At 45.5% G+C, this 16,814-nt stretch overlaps 1 protein-coding gene across 7 annotated transcripts in view; it reads left to right on the top strand.

Moving 5' to 3' along the window:
• PIK3CB (phosphatidylinositol-4,5-bisphosphate 3-kinase catalytic subunit beta) overlaps positions 1-4,687 on the top strand; it is a 999,444-nt gene extending 994,757 nt beyond the window's left edge. For all 7 annotated transcript variants that reach the window (XM_078666107.1, XM_078666113.1, XM_078666108.1 and 4 more), the window contains one exon: positions 809-4,687. In XM_078666107.1, coding sequence (XP_078522233.1) covers positions 809-946 — 138 coding nt within the window. In that variant the 3' untranslated portion in view covers positions 947-4,687. The remainder of the gene's footprint in view (positions 1-808) is intronic.
• Positions 4,688-16,814: the final 12,127 nt, after the last annotated feature.

The following is a 16,814-nucleotide window of genomic DNA, read 5'->3' as shown; positions in this document are numbered from 1 at the left end:
GCACTTTCACTCACTATGAAGCATAACAAAGTATCATCTCACTTTGTTCATTGCAGCAACCTGTCTACACCCTGTGTATTGGAGGATCAGTGAAACATGTTAGCTGTACTGTGACTCTCACTGATTCTCCTGTGTGGCACACAACAGGTAGTATACACTTCATTTTTATTGCTCAACCCTGCCACATTGTCTTCTATATTGCTTCAATCGCTGCTGTTCAACTCCATTAAGTTTGCAGAGGCGCACATCAGCACACTGTTTACGATGCAAGCTGCGTTTCAATCATCCTCAGTTGATCTACGCTTGAAGTCTGCTTTCATGCTCTCCTGGTACCTATGGCAGTCTCCATTCTCTCTAAAGCCTGAGTGTATTTATGGGAATCATTGTAAAGCTGTGCAGGGCAGGAGAGAGAGCTCCATCAGTGGCAATCTTCCTTGGTGTCGGGCCAGACCACCCTCAGCCCCCTTCCCCCTTCAAGAATTCTCTACTAATGGTCAGAACTAAATTTGGGTATATAACTATACTGGTAAGTAATACTTTTCAGCCATTCCCTATTTTTTATGCTGCATACAATTGACTTTTTTTTCACTTACTGGGTTTAGTTATAGATAATAATAAAGAAAATACATTAAATTGTTTTGAATTAAGCTTGCAAAAAAGAAAATCATTCTACATTTGAAATCCCCTTCAAAATAAATTCAGTTCTATTTATTTTAAAAACAAGTTTGTTACTTTAAATGTTACTATGAAAAAGTCTGCAAATAATCATGGTTTGGTGAGTTGTATGCATTTTTCCCCATTTCTTTAGGACTCCCTAGCTCTGGGGAAGACCGAAGATGATGCACTAAAGCAGTTTAAACAAAAATTTGATGAGGCACTTCGGGAAAGTTGGACTACTAAAGTGAACTGGATGGCTCACACTATGCGAAAAGATTACCGATCATAGTATTTGTGGGTTTAAACTGAACTTTGCATTGAGAGACTGCTTTCATTGTGTGAGGAAACAAGGGAACTACAAGTCTGAATGACAAAAAAACCTGCATATGCGTCGTTTGACTTACCCAGGATCCGATTGCTGCACATCCTTTGAGGTTGGACCAAGAACTTGTTTCTTCTCTACAATGCACACCTGCCTTGAAAAAACCCCACCCTGTTGGCTTTGCACGTGGAAAACTACTGAATATTTTATTTTGTATTTTATTTTTTAATTGGTACTTGAAGAAGATCTAAGAAAGTAGTTTATGTCTGAGTGAATCATTTGTTATTACCTATGTATGGTTTGGGGCCTTCTGCAGACACTGGACTTTCTTTTAAGCTCCGGTATGGGATGTTTTAATTTAACAGAACAAATATAGATTTTTGTTTTAACTATAGGATTTGGATATAATGTAAATGGCTTTGGTGCCAGTTAACCTGCATGTCCGATATATTATTTAATGTAGCCTCAGCACATAAATTGCAGGTTCATAACTATAATGCCAGAGGATCCCTGAAAATACAGTTATTACAACTGTTTTGTGTCTTCACTGCCATAGATTGTATACATCTTTCTAATACAGTAAAACCATATTATGCTGGTGTCATCTTTTAACCGTACAGGAAGTAGTACACCATGGCTCCTACATCATTGTATATGGGAATATTACTGTAAAATCTGTACAAACACATGATTACTAAACATTTTAATGTGGCATCTTGATTTTTTTAACACCTTTAATAGGTGAAGTATTTTTCAGTTTTTGTTGTCTATATAATTTTTTTATTCAATAGCTGTCTATTACATTTCTTTTCGCCTGTTGTAATGCAGAATTCAAAGGTTACAAGAACAATTGAAAGTGAAGTGTACTGAAACTCACTGCAATATTTTTCAGCCGTCATTTAAAATGTATTTGTTTTTTAGGAGAGGTTGAAACATTTGAGGATACTTTAATAATAAGCAACAAGTTCCTGTTAAAGTGAAAAGTTTGGTTTGGAACATGCACAGGTTGCATAATGCACAGTGATTTACCATAATGGATAAATGGCACATTAGTTCCCTTCTTGCTACAAAACAGCAACTATTGCTGCTAAGACTGGGGTTTCAGAACCACCTAACCATGTTGAGAAACTGAAATAGCACCATAGATGAAGAATGAGGGGCATGACAGGAAATCCACAACTGCCCACCAATAGCTATGGGAGTGTTAGAGCAGCCTTGCCATGGCATAAGGCAATGCAGTCATAATGAGTTATATTCCAGTGTAGCTATCACATGGTGAGTTAATGCATGTTATGAGAGAAGGGTAGGATAGCAGCTCAGAGTCGTAAATGGATTGTTGATATTTTGTATTGATATTAACCCGTGCGTGCTGCCGTTGGCCGTCGCGAGCACTACCTTCGTAGTGCTGCGCACGTCCAACGGCTGACGCGGCCCCGCCCGCGCAAGGAAACGCCTGCACCGCGGCGGAATTACCGCCGCAGTTAACGGGTTAAGGCTTGATAATGCATCCAGGCTGAAGTAACACTGTAGCCCCTCCTTCTCAATGTTGTGCCAAAATATTGCATTGGCGATGAAGTGCCATGAATGATAAAACCTCACAAACCAGACGAGACAATGGCATGACAAGATGGCTTTTATGAAGCAAAAAACAACCAGGAAACCAAAATAAATAAATATGACAATTCCTTGGTAAAGCAGAGGAAACTTAACAGATTATTAGCATGACAGAAACAGCCATGACAATTAAGTGGCTTCACAGTGTAGCCAAGAACATGTTACGAACTACTTACTGGTTTAACATGTAGACCATGCAGGCGGTAAATAGTAGCTCTAGATGTATATAATTCAAACAAGACCACAAAGGGCAATATTGTGCATGCAAATTCTGCAAATAGTTTCTTAAATTATCACTACTCTAAGACATTTGTGCTGCAGTACTTAAGAAGGCTGGACTGCTAGTTAAGCTTTTTAAGACCACTGCAACTCTCAAATCCTAGACTTTGCAGAGTAGACTCTTGAAATGTAAGCATGCTTGTCCTTTTACACAAAGTATTTTCTAGGATTCAAGTATCCTACTCAAGTGCAACTTCAGTGCTAAAATAAGATTTTTTTTTTGTTTCAGGCCTTTGTTTTGTTAGTTAAAAAATATTTGAAGACTATTGGAGTTGTGAGCTAGCCCTTACCACCCGAAGTACTTTAGTCCAATAGACTACTGGAATTTACAAAACTGCAAGTACCAGGACAGGGATGACTTGTGGTTCTTTTTTTACAAATTGTTATTATCCTAATAAACATACAATAAGCCAAGAGGCCATGAACAATAGTGTGGTTTTTTTTACACTAGAGGGTCAAGCCCCTAATATTCAACATGTCATAATAGAACATTATGACAATATTGTACAGCTGTATAAGTACATTAAGGAACAATGCCCTCCTTTCAATCCAGAGCACAACATGTTCGCTTGTGAACTGGTACCTCAGCCCACATGCACAAAAGAACTAAAATACAGTAAACTGGGAGCTCCAAGACTAGGGATCTTACCTGGGATTTTTGCTCATAGTTAAGCAAGTCTGTTGTCAAAAGCACACATGTTGGGTTGCAGATATATTTGCGTACAGTGAGGGGGGGGGCAAGCTTCTGGTCTTTGTGTTCCTAATCCTAGGGTCACATCTATCTGATGTTATGATGATGTGTCCTCTCCACCAGCCAATGGAGGCATTGACCCGTTCTATCCATACTCTGATAAGATCTCATCCCATGCTTGCAATTTTGGGTGTCTTCTCTCTTCCTTGCTCTCCTCCCGCTGAGGTGCCACACTCTCACAATCCACCCATGACTGTTGTGGTTCTGTTAGCGTAAGGATCTTTTAGCTGCCCTGGAATATGAAAATCCCTTGCAAACCTCTTTTTGTCACAATGCTCATTTGTGCTTCTTAATTCTTTGAAAATATGAATGCTTAAGAAGGTGGTCTTGTTTTATCAAGAGTCCCTACAAGCCTATGTATATATCAGAAATGTGCTTTATCGACAAAGTGCAGCTATTATGTGCCTTGTTTGATAAGTACATTAAAACATATTTGCATTGCAGACCTATAGAGTTTTTTTTTAGTTCTGTGACACCGTTAAGTACTTGGTGGAATCCAGAACTTTACTGATTAGTGGGGCACATGGAGAGTTCTGTACACCTGAGTGAGTTATATTCCATTTTGCAATAGAATGGTTACTAAAGCAGCACACATGTACCAAAAAAATATAGGCAAAACTTGTTTACTACATAAACCTAGAAATCCCTTACTCTCCAAGGAGGTTTGCAGTGAGATTCTGTTGATTTCTTATTTATTAACTACCCTCTTGAACATTATTTTTTCATATTTGTTTTTATTAAGGTTTAGACTTTTAAAAAAGTGGACCTGTGTATATTTGAAGCACTGTAAATTTATTTTTCTTAGGTACTTGATCTTGGCTACCTAGTAAACGTGCAATATCATCTGCTGGTTTGAAACTAGATGTTTTCTTGTTTAAAAGTATCAGCAAGATAGTGAAAACTACTGCTTGTTCTCCAAAGAACACTGGTAGCCTCAAATTCTTGTTCTTGTTGGACTGTGGTGACCAATATAAATAACTGTATATATTTATATATATTTGCTTTGGAATAAAGAGATGTTTTACATAGGAATGTTATTAAAGATTGACCATTTGTTCATGAAACTGGGTGTGCACTTTCTTCTGAAAACCCGGATTAATAAATGAAAAAATGAGCTTGAAAACCTGACTGACATTTCATACTCAGTTGCTTGTAATTAATTTCCCGCCAGGATGAAGCTTTATTTTACTGCCTCGATTTCTCATCCTTGTAAGTTTTTTTTCCAACGACCCGATCGTTCTTTATTAATGTTCTAAATTCTCATGGATAAACTATTTCAGAATTGGGAAAACACACTACGATCAGTACTTATATTTTCTTGTTTTGCTACTGGGAATTGTAACTAAATTAAATTATTCAACAGGATAAACTTACTGGTATTAACACTTGAAAGCTAAACATGATACAATAATAAGTATAGTTCTCTTTACACAAAGTGCCCAGTAGTCTAACGTGCCTCATGTCACTGCCTAAGAACAGACAGATTAGTGATCCAGGGCGAAATAGAGGAACAGAGTCTCATGTTCTGAAATGCAGGACAGTGTTTTATATTTTTTGCTTGGTTTATGCCATGATGTGTGAACGTTACCAGTTCATGAGTGATGCGCTATTATGTCATTTTAAAGAACAATTATTTGGGGAAAGGGGTGTGAGCGATAATGTGCAGTAGAAGAATAAAATCTACCACTTTTAATTCTGGCATGAATTCAAAAGACAGAGGTATATATATATTACCCTGATGTGGTCGCCACTGAGTAGTTGGACTTAGGATCCCATTTCCATAGAATTTTGTTGTTGTTTTATTTACATCTTTGGCGCCGTTTGACAAATTTTCCAAACAAATGTTTCTTTGTCTCAGCTTCTTCCTAGAAAGTTTCTGGGTAATAGGTAAAGCAGGAGCCAAAACAAAGAGGGGTAGGGTCTAGAAAGGTGCTTTCCCTATAAAAAAAGACTGAACAGAAAAGCAGCAAAAGAAAGCTAGATATTGGTCCAGGCTTTTTGTAATTTGGTGTAAATCCGTTCAGTGCCTTTTTGATTTGAAGGTCCAAAATGCATGTATGTATTACACTGTGGAGGCTTCGTGGTTCCAGCAGATCAAAAGATAAGAGCTGATTGGCTGCCACCACATCAACAAAGATGTGGCAGCAGCCATTTTAGGACTCGGGGACCCAGTTCTCTGTCTTGTGAAAAGATTTTTTAAAATCATATAGAGTGGCAGGGTAGGAATACCCCTTAATCCGCTGACCTGTTAAAGACCAGAAAGAGGTGGGCTCCTGTCTTTTTCTTAAATATGCCCCCCTGGGGAGGCCAGGACTCGAGGGGGGAGGGAGGGGGGGACAGCTCATTTATTTTTTGGGAGGGCAAGTGGCCTTGCAGCCCTCTTCCTCAACCTCATACAGGTCTCAGGGACCCCACCCGACTGTGCTGATTTTTTAATTTAGGGAAGTTGGCTTCGGACCCCCTCACTGAGCCATTCACCAGCACCGGGTACCGCGTCCACTGTGGCCAGAATATAGCTTCGTCCCTGGGTACACCATTCCCCAGGACACTGCTGTTCTCTACCTGGGAGAGTACAAGCAGGGAGTACCAATTGAATATCCTGCCTACTCTTTACTGGGCAGGGCACACAACTTTACTCCCACCCAGTGGGTGCACAGAAAAAATGTGTTCTTATCTGGATGGCCCCGTGTGGGCAATGAGGCATCCACTGTAAAACAAAAACATTAAAAAAATCAGACTCCAGTCATGGGTGCCTTCAGGGGCCTTGGGGCTCCTCTTGGGCCCACATTTGCCATTTTGTGGGTGCCTCAGGTGCACACCAGGGAACCCAAAAATAAAAATATCAAACAAAAGAGGAATAATAAACGTGAGGGAGGAGCACCTCATTTATTATTCAGTGCTCCAAGCAAGGAGCGCCCCATAATGCCTGCAAGGGCTTTTTAGCTGCATTTGTGGACCCTGGTGGTGCCCCTAGAAAGGGCAGGGGAACCACCAAGATTGTTTTTAATGTTGTAGATGGCTACAGGGAGCTCCCCAGCAACATAAAAATACACTTTAAAAACAAATTACATCTCATGGGTCATTGAATCCATGACTAGGTGAGCTTAGTAATTTCAAAAAGGGGGTGGTGATAGACAGAGTATCTGAGTTAATCAGAACACTCCTACCCAGTCAACAGATCAGGGCTTGATCCATCACCGTTTTTCAGCTCACTGCACCATCCCAGTTCAGAACCTGGCTATATGCAAATTAGTCTGTCCCTGGCCCAGTGCATCATGGGAACAGGGCAGACCAAACTACCAAGTCAATTCTTCACTGGAAAGGAAACAAGCTTCCGGGGACCGGTTTCTGGCATTACAGCCGTCTTCGGCCCGGCTTGCTTGAATCCTGATGGTGCAGTGAGCAAGGGACTCATGTCTGAGCATACCCTTCCACACTTTTTGAATCGTTTTGGCCACCACAAGTGTGGAAGGGTATGCTCAGATGTGAGTCCCTTGCTCACTGCACCATCAGGATTCAAGCAAGCCGGGCCGAAGACGGCTGTAATGCCAGAAACCGGTCCCCGGAAGCTTGTTTCCTTTCCAGTAAAGAATTGGCTTGGTAGTTTGGTCTGCCCTGTTCCCATGATGCACTGGGCTAGGGACAGACTAATTTGCATGTAGCCAGGTTCTGAACTGGGATGGTGCAGTGAGCTAAAAAACGGTGATGGATCAAGCCCTGATCTTTTGACTGGGTAGGAGTGTTCTGCTTAATTCAGATACTCTGTCCATCACCACCCCCCTTTTTGAATCGTATAGGTGAGCTTAGAACATTTTTTCAAAGCAATCTGAGCTGTATGCTTTTCAGCTGGAGTGCAGGAACCCTTTGTGTTTGTTACCATGACTCAATTTTGTGCCCTGAAAAATGTTAAAACAGAAACAAAAAAAAGATTCCGACATGCTCCCCAGGACATAGCATCTAAGCCGGCCCCAGGGGCTAGGGTCCCCAGGGCCATCATTAGATTACACTTAATGGCTCAGAAAGGTGGGGGCACATGGCCCCCAAACCATTTTGAATATTTTCAGTTCCAGGGGTGGGATCCCTGGGGCCTGTCTTTGCTTGGAGAGGGGGAGCTGTGTGGCCCCCTATTCTTCATTATTGAAAGTAGGGGAATGTGGAGGATTGGGGAGGGAGCTGTACGCCCCCCTACCTCATATACAGATTTCAGACCCTGGGGTGGGCTCATCTGGGACTTTAATGGCTCAGGGAGGGGGGCCATGCAGCTCCCCTCAACTTACTGACCTAAGCTTAATGAATGCAGCCCGGCTGCCACTTTCTTTTTTTTTTTGGGGCTCGCTGGATAATGGTAATTTTTCTACATTTCTTTTTTGCCTCGGTGTCCCTCTGGGTCTCCTCCATGTGGCATAGGGCGTCGGGGTGTCTCCCCCCCTGTCTCCTTAGTTTTTTTATTGTATATAGTTAATTAAAACCTATACAATATGGTTACATAAAAACACATGCTTTAAGAATAAAATGTACGACCTTAGAGGATCATTAAAAAAAAAAAACACAAAAAGATAACTTTCTAAAATGTCTGTATGTTTGGTATATTTGTGGGAGGGGGTTAGGGGTCTATTCATAACCCTTCGGACATGCCATGTTCGAACAATCAGTAATCTTTCTTTTCTCAGTCTTCACTACTAGCAGCAATGCCTTTTTTCTCAGTCTTCACTACTAGCAGCAATGCCTTTTGACCGAATCTGGCGGCCCTACAAGCTGTCTGCAGGTGGTAACTGTTCAGTGCTAGCATGACGGCTGGGCGGCATGATCTAATCTGAAAGAGGCGGAATACATGCAGTAGATAATAACGTCTCAAAATTTTCAAGGATGGGCAGATGCACAATATGTGCAACATTGATTCTTCCATTTGCCCACATAGTCTGCAGACAGAGGACGCCCAGGTTTGCTTCCATGGAGGTATATGGTCTTTTAAAACGGTGGTACCCAGCCGTAATTGTAATAGTGTTTTTTGGGCGGAATTGGATATGTGATTAACTAAGTACGGTTGGGGCTCCATTTTCACATACGTTGCCAGGACCGTCCAACTGTGTTTTTTCTGTGCTGTTGCGGCTTTGTCTGTTAGCCAAGATCTTTGCTTTGCTGCTCCGTTGGTTACTTTTTTGAAAGCCGCAAAGGTTAGATTTGTATTCCATGCCTTCTCAAACTTTAGACTTGCAAGGGCGTTCTCCCATACTGGTTTCCAAGCGTATTTCGACTTGGTCTGGTTGTTCATCTCAATCCAACAGAGGCCCATGAGCGTGTCTTCTTGGGCTGCTCTTAGTTTCCAACATGTTTTTAGAATGGCCGCTTGTCTGACTTGTTGATTTGATAGACCAAATTCCATGCGGATCAATGATTGAGATACAAACCTCGGAATCTTAAAGATGTATTTGAACAGCTCTGATTGCTGTGTGTTCAGAAAATTTGCATCTTTGCCCCTGTACAATTCCGAACCGTAGGTGAGCGAGGGTAGAAACTTGGCAGCTATCACCTTCAGCAGGTGCGAGTTGGATGGACAGTTCAATTTCGTTTTTAATATGTTTAGGGCAAAACGTTTATTTGCCTGAGCCTTTCTATGCAGTTGGTGATCTTTCAAAGTCCACCTGGCATCCACGACTACTCCCAGATAATTGTACGAGCAAGTCTGCTCTATTTTGTTGCCTGCGATGTGCCATTTGAAAGATTTCCTCCCTGGGCGAGAAGCAAAACGGACGATCTTCGTCTTTTTATAATTAAGTTGCAGGCCCTGCGCACTGATGTACTCATGGAGCTTCGTGATGGAACGTTGTAAGCCCAACGGGGTCTGACTGCAGAGTACTATATCATCCGCATACTGAATGCTCCTGATTTTGTAATGCGCTAGCTTTGGCGGATCACTTTCTGTCTCCGCGATGTGCTTGTCCAGGTCCGCTGTGAAGATGTTGAAAAGTGTTGGGGCCAATACACAGCCCTGCTTAAGGCCCACAGAGGTGTACATTTTTCGTGTAGTTCGGTCACCATTGCCTAATTTTATTCGAACCCAAGTGGATGAGTACAAGTTCATGATGGCCCGCAGCAACTTTGATGGTATTCCCCAAGTGGCCATTTTTTTCCATAGAGACTCCCTCGGGACTGTGTCGAACGCAGCTTTCAGGTCGACAAAGCACGTGTACAGCTTAGTTGACTCATCCTTGGCTTTGTCCACCAGGAGGTTTAACGCCAGCAGGTTACATGAGGTATTGGTTCCCGGCCTAAAGCCAGTCTGCGTGGTTGGCAAGATCTTCTTCGCACAAACCCAGGCTTCCAAGGCCATCAAAAGATTTGAGGCGTATATTTTAGCCTCGACGTCAATGAGTGCGATGAGGCGGTAATTGGCTGGATCAGTTCTTGTGCCCGCCTTAAAGATTGGATGAAGAATACTGCCTCTCCATGACTGGGGAATACTTCCAGTCTGGAATGCACTATTAAATAGTGGGCAAAGATGTTCTGCCCAAAATTGTTGGTCTTGTTTGAACAGACCATTCGGAACACCGTTTGGACCTGGGGCTCCCTTGGATCTCAAGTTTTTTAATACCTTTTCTACCTGGGATGGCGTTATCCTGTTTTCATCCGAAAGCTGGTCTGTTTTGTGATTATTTTCTGATTGCAGAGTCTGCAACGCTGGGTTCCCCTCTGGAAAGTTGATGATTTGAGTTTGCTCTAAGTGCTGTATCCAGTCATCCTCAAGAATATTGGCGCTGAAGACCGGTGCAGCCCCGTTTGCAACTTTATTGATTTCGGCCCAAAATTTCCCGTTATTTGATTGACTGGGTGCTAATAATGATTGCCAGATGTTAGTTTGGTATTTTGATTTTTCTAACCACACTTCTTTTTTGTAGTTTTGCCTTAAACTATGGATTAGGGTGGTTATGTCATCACCCTTTGACCTGGCTGTTGCTTGCAGCTTCCTGATTTCTTGATTCAGGGTCCTTTTCTTGCGCGCTATATTGCCCAAAGGCGCTTGATGGGTATTACTTGATTTCTTTGTTACTGTGGTTGCCAAATCTCTCAGTTAGTGATGAGGTCAGTCTTTCCCAGTTTTCCCGATGTGTCTTCTCCGGTCACTTTAATATCGATATTTTTCACGAATGTCATTATGTCTTTGGTGTTATTGCCGTTCCAAGCCAGTCTCTTAAGGTTGTAGAGGCTTGGGGGTTCAGTCAGGTCTTTGGTCGGTGTAGCCCTTTTATGTTGGATGTTGATTTCAAATGATTGCAGGCTGTGGTCGCTCTCCAATTTGGAGAGGGAGCTGTGTGGCCCCCTCTTCTTCATTATTGAAAGTAGGGGAATGTGGAGGATTGGGGAGGGGGCTGTACGCCCCCCTACCTCATATACAGATTTCAGACCCTGGGGTGGGCTCATCTGGGACTTTAATGACTATGGCAGGGGGGCCATGCAGCTCCCCTCAACTTACTGACCTAAGCTTAATGAATGCCGCCCGGCTGCCACTTTCTTTTTTTTTTTGGGCTCGCTGGATAATGGTAATTTTTCTACATTTCTTTTTTGTTTTTCGCCTCGGGGTCCCTCTGGGTCTCCTCCATGTGGCATAGGGCGTCGGGGTGCCTCCCCCCTGTCTCCTTATATTGCTTTAAATGTTTATCTTCATGAAAGGGACTAAATCACCGGGTCCTGAAATGGATGCCAGCAACATTATTCTGATGTTTCTGGCAGCTGGTCAGAGCACTTGCTCCCGCAGAAGTCTGACTCGTGTGGAAGCACGATTTCCAAAGGAAAATAAAGCTCACTAGGCTAATCGGAGTGCTCTGTTTTTAAATTGGAGCTCTCAGGAGAGTCTTTCGAGTCTCTACCAGACCATACCTTTCCAGATATACAAGAATTTTTTAACCTTATTCCTCAAAAACTACTGAACAGATTTACACCAAATCACAAAAAGCGATTTCTGCAGACCAAGATCTAGCTTCCTGCCAAATTTGGTATAATTCCATTCAGCAGTTTTTGCGGCAGCCCCTCTTAAAGGAGTCTATCGAAAATGTATAGGGATTTTGCGTTTTGGGACCACCCTTTTTTCTCGGTACCCTACTTGACGGATCAAACTATAATTACCCAGTCAATGGTGACCGCCACTGCGTATTATATACATGCATATATGTGTGTGTTAGAAGCGGCTGTCTCTAGTTGGCAGAGGTATACACTTCTGACAAATAGGGACACACCTTTTCTAGTCAGGGCAAGGAGATCACACACTTAGATAACCCCTGCTCACCCCCTTGGTAGCTTGGCAAAGCAGACAGGCTTATCTCAGAGGCAGTGCGTTAAGCATTTATGACCACATACAGTAATAAAGTGAATACACTACAAATGGACACGACACAGTAGTATTATAAAAATAAGTATTTTTATATAAGGCTTAGCACAAGACCAAATAACGACAAAAATATACCACAGTCTCAATAAATACTCTTGGAAGGAAAAATAATAGTTCAAGCACGGTTTCTTCTTAGCACAAAAGTCTTTAGTATCAAAAGCAACTCTTCTTCTCTAAAACACAGTTCTTGGCAACAATGTAACCCACACGGGAGTCACACGACGTCGAGGCAAAGTTAATCCAAAGGTTCGGCGTCGACCGCGAGGAGCGCTACGTCGAGCCCGGAGTCGCACAGACCCCAACAACACAGTACCTTGGAAAAGTGAAGCACTCGATGATCAGCGGCGTCGAGATGTCCGGCGTCGCGTCTTCGGCGTCGATCGGGCCTCGGAGTCGGGGCGATCTGCAGCGGCGTCGACCGAAGTCAGGCGGGAGCAGCGCTCACGGGATGAAGCAGGATACGACGTTGTCGATGTTGCAAGAGTGAGCAGCGCTCACGGCGTCGAGAGGGCTCGAAGTCGATGCGATCAGCAGCGGTGCAGACACGGGGTCACTTGGAGCTGGAGCCGAACTCACTACTCACTGGCGTTGCTGCTGGCGTCGATCGGGCCCGGCGGCCGGCGTCGAGGAAGCGGGACACTGGAGCCGTTACTCACGATTTCGAGCTGGATTCGGCGGCGTCCGTCGCCGTCGAGATTGCTGGATTCTTTCAGAGGTGCTGGATTCACAAATCCCAGCAAATAGCACTTTAAGCAGATGAAGTCCTTTAGCCCTGTGACTTCAACAGGAGACTGGCACTCTTCCAGCCCTTGGAGATTTTCTCAGCAAAGAGTGAGAGTACACACACAGTTCCTCTCTCCTGGTTCCTTGGCAAAAATAAAGAAGCAATGCAGGATTCCCCCAACAAACAGCACTCTGGCAGAAGGGGTAGGCAGTCCTTAGATCAGCAGGCTTCTTGTCCTTGGTTCAGGTTTCCTTGTCAGAAGTGATCTGAATTCTTGGTTCAGGGGTCCTTCTCTTATACCCCTTTTTGGCTTTGATCCCTTTGTCCATGCAGGGGAATTTCCCCCCATCCTGGGTTTGTTGTGGGTGTTGCCAGGCTGAAGCACCTGGCCTATTCACTGGGCAGGGCAGAGTCCTCAGCCGCTCAGCAGGAGCGGAGCCAGCATTGTCACTGGCAGGGGCAGGGCCATCAGCTGCCCGGCAGGAGGCGGCCAGGAAAGTCCCAGGCAAGCACAGAGTCATCAGTCGCCTGGCAGGGGGGCGGAGCCAACATTGTATCAGGCAGGGCAGGCTATCAGGAGCTACTCTTCCCCTACTCTCAATGCAAATGCCCCACTCATCCCACACTGACTCATTCAGACTCTCTGGAGCCACCCAGCTCCTGTCACACGCACACCAGAACCAGCAGAGACCGGTAGACAGTTAGACAAGAAAATAGCTACTTTCTAAAAGTGCTATTTTCAAACACAGAGTCCAAAAACCATCCACACCAACGGATGCGTTATTAAACCCTGAGTTCAGGGATACCAAACTCGACATTGCACCATGCTCTCCGAGCCCGCTAGGATTATAGCATTAATAATCCTGGCAGCCCATTCTAACTGATGGAGAGCAGGCTACCTTACAATAGTGAAAAACGACTAGGGATGTAATTCACTATTAGGACATGCCAACCTTGTCAGGCTTGTCCTACCTTATGCTTACAATGCACCCTGCCCGTGGGCCTACCATAGGGGTGACTAACATGAAGTTAAGGGAAGGTTTAGGGACTGGCAAGTAGGTGTACTGGCGCAGTCCTCGTGACAGTCAGACTGCACGTGGTCTGGCAATGGCAGACCTTCAGACATACTTTTACTAGGCCGCTCTTGTGGGTGGCACAACATGTGCTGCAGGCCCACTAGCAGCATTTGTATTTACAAGCCCTGGCACTCCTGGTGCACTCTACTAGGGACTGACAGTAAACCAAATAAGCCAAACATGGAAGTAAATCAATACAGCAATTGCACATAGGGAGCACTTGCACTGTGGCACTGATCAGCAGTGGCACAGTGCCCAAAGCATATACCAGCAAAAACATCGTAACCAGAGGAGGCAAACAGAAAAAATGGAGGAGAGACTCATGCCAATGATGCCAGGTCTAACACGTGTCCCCTCCAGCTGAAATGTGGGGAGAACTACCCTTACCCTAGGGAGTCCTCATCACTAAGGCGGAAAAATCTGGACAGACCATCAGCATTGGCGTGATCTGTGCCAGGGCGGTGTTCCACCGTGAAGTCCATCCCCTGTAGGCAAATGGACCACCTCAACAGCTTTGGATTCTCACCCCTCATCTGCATCAACCATCTGAGGGGCCTGTGGTCTGTCTGCACCCGGAAGTGAGTCCCAAACAGGTAGGGTCTTAGCTTCTTCAGCGCCCAGACCACAGCAAATGCTTCTCTCTCTATCGCACTCCACCTCTGTTCCCTGGGAAGTAACCTCCTGCTGATGAAGGCTACAGGTAAGTCTCGGCCCTCTTCATTCACCTGAGCTAGAACAGCCCCCACGCCATGCTCTGAAGCGTCCGTCTGGACAACAAATTCTTTCGAAAAGTCGGGTGCCTGGAGTATGGGTGCTGTGCACATTGCAGTTTTCAGGGTGTCAAAGGCCGTCTGACAGGCGTCAGTCCAGTTCACAAGTCTTGGCTGCTTCCTGGAAGTCAGCGAAGTCAAGGGGTGCACAATGTTACCATAATCCTTGACAAACCTCCTGTAGTAACCCGTGAGACCCAAGAAGGCTCTCACCTGAGTCTGGGTTTTGGGCGGTGCCCATGCCAGGATGGTATCAATCTTGGGTTGCAGGGGGGCCACCTTGCCGCTCCCTACTTGGTGCCCCAAGTACACCACTGAACCCTGCCCAATCTGGCACTTACTGGCTTTGATTGTGAGGCCTGCTCTGCGCAGGGCCAACAACACTTCCTGGAGGTGGCACAAGTGTTCCTCCCAGCTGGCGCTGAACACTGCGATGTCGTCCAGGTAGGCGGCACTGAAATCCTCCAGTCCAGCCAAGACCTGGTTGACCAACCTCTGGAAGGTGGCAGGGGCATTCTTCATCCCAAAGGGCATAACCCGGAACTGGTAGTGCCCATCTGGTGTGGAGAATGCTGACCTCTCTTTTGCCCCATCAGTCAAGGCGATCTGCCAGTACCCAGACGTTAGATCAAACGTACTAAGGTACCGGGCAGCCCCTAACCGATCTATGAGCTCATCAGCTCTGGGGATGGGGTGCGCGTCAGTCTTGGTGACTGAATTGAGTCCTCGGTAATCCACACAGAACCGAAGTTCCGGTGAAGCACCAGGCGCTGCAGCTTTTGGGACCAAGACCACGGGGCTGGCCCAAGGACTGCTAGAGGACTCAACCACCCCTAAGGCAAACATCTTGGAGACCTCCTCCTTGATGTATGCTCTGACCTTGTCAGTCACTCTGTAAGCCTTGTGCTTGACAGGAGTGCTGTCCCCGGTGTCCACATCATGGACACACCACTGAGTAACACCAGGAATCAAGGAAAACAGATCAGGGAATTGCCCCAACAAATGGCGACAATCCTGCTGCTGTTCAGGGGTCAGTGTGTCAGAGAGGACAACACCATCCACTGACCCATCTTGCTCTTTTGCATACAGGAGGTCAGGAAGAGGCTCACTCTCCTCCTCCATTCCAGCATCTGTAGCTAGGAGCATGCCCACTTCGGACCTTTCTAAGTGGGGCTTCAAACGGTTGACATGCAGGACCCGCAAGGGGTTCCTGGGAGACTTTAAATCCACCATGTAGGTGACATCGCTCTTTTTCTCCACAACCTCAAATGGTCCAGTCCACCTGTCCTTGAGCGCACAAGGTTCCACAGGGGACATGACCCAAACTTTCTGTCCAGGCTGAAGCTTTACCAGAGTGGCCTTCTGGTCGTACCACCGCTTCATCTCCTCCTGGCTGGCCTCCAGATTTGCCTGAGCAAGATCCCTGAAGCGCCTAGTCTGGTTCCTAAAGGCCAGCATGTAACTGTATACATCCTGGGGAGGTTTCCTGGGAGATTGCTCCCAGCCTTCTTTGACCAGACTCAAAGGTCCTCTTACCGGGTGACCATACAAAAGCTCAAAGGGGCTGAACCCTAGAGACTTCTGTGGCACCTCACGGTAAGCAAACAACAGGCATGGCAAGAGGACGTCCCATTTACGCCTCATTGGTTCTTCAAGACCCATAATCATGCCTTTAAGGGTACGGTTGAATCTTTCAACCAACCCATTACCTTGAGGGTGGTAAGGAGTGGTGAACTTATAAGTTACCCCACACTCCTTCCACAGAGACTTCATATAGTTGGAAATGAAGTTGGTGCCCCGGTCTGACACCACCTCTCTGGGGAACCCCATTCGGGAGAAAACACCCATCAGTGCCCGTCCCACCACGGGGGCAGTCACTGTTCTGAGAGGGATGGCTTCCGGGTACCGGGTGGCATGGTCCACCAAGACCAGGATGAACCTGTTGCCCAGGGCTGTCTTGGGGTCCAGTGGCCCAACAATGTCAATCCCCACCCGGTCAAAGGGGGTACTGACCACGGGAAAAGGTTGGAGGGGAGCCTTCTGCTTCCGCCCGCTTTTCCCACTTGCCTGGCAAGTCTGACAGGTCTTGCAATGGACATCTGTGTCCCTTCGCATCTGAGGCCAATAGAAATGGGTGACAAGCCTGTCATAGGTCTTGTCCTGCCCCAGATGTCCAGCTAACGGAACGTCATGAGCCAAACCCAGTAGGAAGGCTCTGAAGCGCTGGGGTACCACCAG

Source organism: Lissotriton helveticus, chromosome 11, assembly GCF_964261635.1.
Source record: "Lissotriton helveticus chromosome 11, aLisHel1.1, whole genome shotgun sequence".
NCBI classification, from domain to species: domain Eukaryota; kingdom Metazoa; phylum Chordata; class Amphibia; order Caudata; family Salamandridae; genus Lissotriton; species Lissotriton helveticus.
The sequence above is the reverse complement of the archived record's forward strand: the minus strand, read 5'-3'. Positions and strand labels throughout refer to the sequence as shown.